The 6,513-nt window shown below is 39.7% G+C and overlaps 1 protein-coding gene across 1 annotated transcript in view; it reads left to right on the forward strand.

The window, feature by feature from the left end:
- RGSL1 (regulator of G-protein signaling like 1) overlaps window positions 1-6,513 on the forward strand; it is a 183,880-nt gene that overhangs the window by 43,084 nt on the left and 134,283 nt on the right. The window contains exons 3-5 of the mRNA XM_006887781.1: window positions 1,040-1,114; window positions 2,540-2,669; window positions 4,779-4,883. Coding sequence (XP_006887843.1) covers window positions 1,040-1,114; window positions 2,540-2,669; window positions 4,779-4,883 — 310 coding nt within the window. The remainder of the gene's footprint in view (window positions 1-1,039; window positions 1,115-2,539; window positions 2,670-4,778; window positions 4,884-6,513) is intronic.

Below are 6,513 nucleotides of genomic sequence, written 5' to 3' on the forward strand. Positions count from 1 at the left end.
AAGCGATTGCAAAGACCATGGCCTGTATCAGGCGCACCTTAGTCTCCAGAGAGACACTGTTGCTCCTGAGTACCTTTGAGAGGTCCCTAACAGTGAGAAAGAAAGTGAAAAATATCTCCTCCCTTGAAATTTATAACCTCCCTGAAACTAAATGGAGAGTCAGTATGCTCTGAGTTGGGCTAACTGGACACAATCAACCTGAGGTTTTGTTCTATTGTGGGTTTTTTGTTTGTGTTTGGTTGTTTAGTTCTTTCTACTTTTCCTAGTTCAAGAGTTTATGCAAACCTAAGCTTGTTGTTCATTAGGAAAAAGTCTAATATCTTTGTTTTAACTCTCTAAGTTCATGGAGAAAGTAAGTCAAACAATACGCAAAGCAAATGCACAGACAAGATTGCTTTAAGTTGTTGTTATGTGCCATTAAGTCACCTGTGACTCATAGTGATCCAATACACAATAGCTCTGAAATCTGCTCTATCCTGAGCCAGTCTCACTCTCTCTCTGACACACTAGCCCTTTACCCCGGTTACTGTCTCTAACAACTACTCCCATTAACCCGGTTACGGTGTCATTTCATGTCATCCAGGGTCTTCCTCTCCTGCACTGTTCCTCCATCCTTCCAAGCATGATGTCCTCCAAGGCAACATGCCCCAGGTGAAATGAAGCTTCAATATCCTTGCCTTCAAGGAACAACCTGATTTCACCTTCTTCAAGTTAAACTTGTTTGTTCTCTTGTCAGTCCATGGTATGTTCAATACTCTTCTCCAGCACCACAATTCAATGGCATCAATTCTTCTGTTATCTTTGGTCATTGTCTAGAAATAACAACAACAACAACAACAACAACAACCCATTTTGTCATTCCATTTACTTGGTTGTTTTCTATGCAAAGCAAGTTGATACAGTGAAAACACTTAAAACTTTGAATCCCTTGTCATAGGAAAGCTAAAGAATCTCTCTTTCTTTGTTGCTGCAGAGGAACCAAGCCATAAACATGAAGAAAGACCAGCTCCCTTGGCTGTTTCCTGCCTTTCTTTTGCAGGTCTTTGGACAGATGCCATTTTACACTGTTGAAAATTCACAGTGGAGCTTATGGCCAGAAATACCAGATAATTTGGTGAGTAAAAGCCTTGAATGGTGGGTGGAAAGTTTGGGAAAAGGAAAAGGGTATTAAAATTTGAAATGTGGATTGAGATAGAATTCAATGGAGGGACAGAGAAGGCCTGGTGGATGATTCTAAAAGAAAGTGGATAGAACAAATATTATTTCCAGGTGAACATTTCTCCTTTTTAATATTTTTGCCTCTTGGGCAAATGATCGCTGCTGAATTATTTATCTTATGTTCTAGTCCATTGTCAACAAAAGGGATACATCTCTCTGATCCACTATAATTCTTGGGTAGTTGATGTTTGAAGCCCTAAATTGAGACAAATTTTGAGGCTACAACTGAGTTCAGCAAGGATTTAGTAATTGATTGGCAATGTCTGCCATGGGTGTGGGCTAGGAAGATATAGTCCATGTGCCATAGATTTATCATCATTTGCTATGTTAGACCAAGGTAATATACTGTATTTACTAATGACTATATACACATAACAACAACAACAACAACAAACATTTTCCCCCTTATCTCTCTTTTGTATTTTGGTCTACTGTATTACTCTTCCCCCCCCCCTTTCCCTTCTCATTCTTCTTTCCATTGTGAGGTCATCATTACTGTATTATACAGTAGAGTCAGAACCAACCCATAGCTGACCCTCCAGTGGGTTTTAGAGGCAGTTAATTGCACAGGAGGAGATTGTCCAACGTTCTCCTGTGGAATAGCTGGTGGTCTCAAACCGCATACCTTTGGGATTGCAAAGCAGCTTTTTGCCACAGGCCACCAGAGCTCCCTTTCCACTGTGTAGAGCTTACAATCACCATTGGCTTTCAAATGTACTACTGGAGGGAGGCCAGAAAGATTGCCTACTCACAGCAAACTTTTGTTCTTCTCCTGGAACTGGTGAACTAAGAAAGACATCCCACTCTGCTTATTATATTTGACTTTCCAAGGAGAAGCCTGAATTATGTCATTTTTATTTTTTCCCTCCCTCCTCTGATGGCTCAAATTCTAAATATCCCATATACTAAATGATGTTTTCTGTGAATACTTATGTGGTTGTACATATTGTGCTGCTTATATGTATGGATTGGGGGTTTGTGAGAAATTATGTTTACTAAGAAGCTAGCTGAACTGAATTTTTAGCTGATACTGTGGATAGAAATCTCTTCTACTTCTCTTTCCGCCAATTCTTAGGTCATTTTGAGAAATAAAGAAGAACTGAAGAAAGAAAAAGAGCCTAAACTCTCTTCTTTCCTAGCAATCCATGTGATTGCTTCCTTTTTGGAACTTCATCACAAGTACCCCTTTTCTCAGATTCAATTTTTAATTACTATTTCCTCTCCTCCAGGGCATACTATGCAAGATTATTAGCCACTCCCACATAAATTTAATTTCTTAGTTCCATATCTCTGTTTCATTCCTATTCTGTTTGGACTGTAGATTACCAAGTACAAAGGATTACTGACCTGGTTGGAAAAGTACAGGTTACCTTTCTTCTGTAAAACCAACTTATGTTTCCAGTACATTCTTTGTCAGGAGCTTGTCAACTTCATTAAATCCCCAGAGGGAGGTAAGCGCGCGCACGTGTGTGTGTGTGTGTGTGTGTGTGTGTGTGTGTGTTGGGGGAGGCGTTGGTGTTCGAGGAAGAATGGAAACCCAGGGTCATAACAGTCACTGTGTCTATCAGTCCTACTATAAAGAACAAATGATTGCTCTTACAGTCTTAGACATACTGGTAACCCAGTCTGTATAATGGGAATAAGCAAAAATCTTATGCTGAAAAATGGGAATTGCTGTTCATTTCCTTTGAGCTGATTCCAACTCATGTCAAACTCATGTATGCTGAATTAAACTATTCCAAAGAGTTTTCAACTGATTTCAAGCAACTATAAAACTCCTGCTGAACATAAATGTAAGCCTCAAAATTCTTCTTAATATGTTGCTTCAAACATCTGCTATCCTAAGGCTGTGATCTTTTGTAAGCAGATAACCCAAACTCTCTTCTAAGGTGCCTTCTGGTGGATTCAAACCACCAACCTTTCGGCTGGCAGTTGAGTGCTTAAGTGTTTGTGCCACTCAGGAACTCCTGCTGGGTGAAAAAATGGGTATCTACAGCAATTAAGTAAAGTCTCTGGGTGGTGTAAATGGTTAACATGTTCTGCTGTTAACCAAAGGTTGGCAATTCAAGTCCACTTAGACATGACTGAGTAGAAAGGGCTTGTGAACGACTTAGAAATTAAAAAAAAGAAAACCTAGCCCCTGAAAGCCTTATGGCAAATAGCTCTACTGACACCATGGGTTCTCCATGATGCAGAATTCTCTTGATGGCAAATGGTTTATAAAGCAATAAAGAAGTAATAGATGTGCTGGGCTATTTATCTAACTGCAGCCAGAAATGAAAATGTTATTTCTGTAGAATATGATAAAATAGCCTAAAATATATACAAAAGTCTATGAATCTGGCTATCTTTACTGCTAGCATGTTGGGATGAGCTGCCATAGTTTTCCACTCAACTACCAAAATTGTCTCCCTGATTTACTCCTGTTCTCCGGCTCACACAATGAGTCTTCTAAACCATAAGTCAGATCACGTCACTCCTATGTGCAATACCTCACCCAATGTTTCCTGATCCAGAGTGAACCCCAGTGGCACCATGAGGGTCTAGACACCTGACCTCATTTCTTCTCTGATCTCATCTCCTCCCCATCTGTCCCTCACCCATTCCATCTGGCCATGTGATGGCCTCCTTGATGGTCCACAAACATTCCCATCTTTGCCCTGGCTGTTCCTTATGCCTGGAATATTTCCCTTCAGATATTCACATGGATGGATACTTTTTTTTTATTATTTTTTTTGGATGGATACTTTTTTCACCTCTTAAATTCATTATTCACATCTCACCTTCTTAATAAATTCTACTGTAGTAATATAATTTTATAACATGTCCACTCACCAAAGCCCTGTCTCAAACACTCCCAACCCTCCTTAACTTATTCTACTTTTTGTTTCTTAACACATATAATCTTTACATTGAATGTATTATGTACTTATTTAAATTTAATTTTATTTTTGTTTATTTCTTTCATTAGAATATAAACTCCTTGAAGGCAGGGATTTTTGTTCTGTTTGCTAATGTATTTCGAGTACGTAGAATAGTACTTAGCACTCAGTAGGCATGTAATAAATATTTCTGAAAGAGAGAATGAATACAATTTCCAACCAGGGTTAATTTGGTGACCTGATTTAGCCAAAGGAAACAAAGTATATCCCAGTGCAGAGGTTCAGGAACATCTATGGACTAAAATTGAAGTTATTTCTATTTTTACCTTTCTCCTTTCATACATGTATTAGGAAAATTGGATTAAATTAATTCAAAGGGCAGGAAGGTTGACCAATGCGGACTGAAGAAGAGAGGGATTCTGGGTTGGAGGGCGTTTCTGAGTTGTGGATTGAATATATGCTTGTGTGCCCTTAAAGTGCCGTCTGACTTGATGTCTGACATCTGCTTGCTAGCCTCAACAGTATCAAGACCTCACATTATTAAGACCCAACTCATCTAACTAACTGGCATTTTTCCTATTACACTGAGAAAATGAGGGATGGCTGTGTGCAAGGCTGAGAGAAGGACCAGTGGAAAAGCTCATTATCTCTCTCTTAACTATGGACTTTTCCTGGCAGTCACAATGATGCAATGGAAAAAGGCAGACCAATGGCTACTTCAGAAATGTATTGGAGGGGTCCGGGGAATGAGACGCTTCTGTGCCTACCTTAAGAGCAGTGCAGGTGAGTTCTTGGAGTTGTCCCTGGAATCTGTACACATTAATAGTTTCTGAGATGCCTCAGAGCTCTGATTGGTGGTTCCATGCATCTTTGGTGTATACAGAGCCCCTGAATAGTATGAAAGATTTGCACACTCTACTGCTAACCTGAAAAGTTGAAGGTTAGAGTCCTTCCACAGGTACTTCAAAAGAAAGGCTTGGTTGCCTACTTCCCCCAAACTCAGCCACTTGAGAACTATTTGGAACACGGTTCTCTGACATAGTCAGAGTCAATTTGATGGTAACAGGATTTTATAGTGACTATAAAAATGCTTTTAAACCAAGATGGATAAAAATGTTTGAAAACTGAGGCCAATTGTGTAGATTAGGACATTCATTACCTGTAGGAAGGTAATGGGTCCTCTTAATTTATATTTGAATTCTATTTATTAATACTATTGGATCCCTTCAAAAGCAGGTGGTTTGAACACACCAGCTGTTCCAAGGTAGAAAATTTGGTACTTTTCTCCCATATGATTTAAAGACTCTGAAAACCAGTTAGAAGGTCAGCTATGAGTTGGTTTCAACTCCACAGGACGTAAAAATAACAATTAGCCCCAAAAGAACTCTGGTACCTTAATCTGTAGGGTGTTCACACTGCTAACCAAAATGCTATACCTTTGACAATTAGAAAGATGGCCAGTCTCCTCCTTTTACTATTACCAGCTTCAAAATGTCCACATAGGATGACTATGATTCAGAATTAACTCAATAGCTATGTGTTAGGTGGGGTTCAGAATGTTGGTGCTATAGTGTGTTGCATGTTGGACTACTAACTAAAAGATCTGTGGCTCAGGTCCACAAGTAACTCCATGAGAGAAAGATGAAGACGTCTGCTCTTGTTATCACAGCCTCAGAAACCTGATAAAGGGGTTCCATGGGTTGGCATGGATTAAACAGCAATGGGGCTTGAGTTATGTGGCAGGCAAGCCCCTGGCTCATAAATCTGCCACTGTATTGAGTAAAATGAAGACGAAGAACAAACAAATCAATTTCACTTGCAAAGTGCCGGCAAGTACTAGAGGTATCGCTCTGCTGCCCACTCTATTGCATGCATGAATAGGATATTGTTGCTAGGAGATGACACGGGATGACACTCCAGTAATTTAAAGCTTCATCCAACATGAGTCCTCACTTAAGGATAAAATTCTGGTCCTATTAGGGAACAGAAAGAGAAGAACTAGACAGACTGTATCTGTAAATTAACTACTCAGATATAGTCTTGAAAAGTTTAGAAATTAGAAATGCAGTGTTTGGCACTTTTATGTTCCAGGAGCTAGGAAATATTTTCTTTACTCTGATCTTCATTACTTTATTCTTTTCATTTCTTTTTTATCTTTTTTGGGGGGGGCTGGAGACAAAAATTAAATGTCACATGTTCACTTTGTTGTTGTTATGTACCGTCAAGTCACTTGTGACTCGTAGCGACCCTATGTACAACAGCCCTAAACTCTGCTCTGTCCTGTGCCAGTCGCACTGTCTCTGACACTCCCATTCTGATTACCCCAGTCACTGAATCAATCCACCTCATAGAGGGCCTTCCCCTCCTGCGCTGTCCCTCCACCCTCCCAAGCATGATGTCCTTCTGCAAGGAC

Source organism: Elephantulus edwardii, unplaced genomic scaffold (genome assembly GCF_000299155.1).
Source record: "Elephantulus edwardii isolate Elephantulus edwardi_28Jun2011 unplaced genomic scaffold, EleEdw1.0 scaffold00061, whole genome shotgun sequence".
NCBI classification, from domain to species: Eukaryota; Metazoa; Chordata; class Mammalia; order Macroscelidea; family Macroscelididae; genus Elephantulus; species Elephantulus edwardii.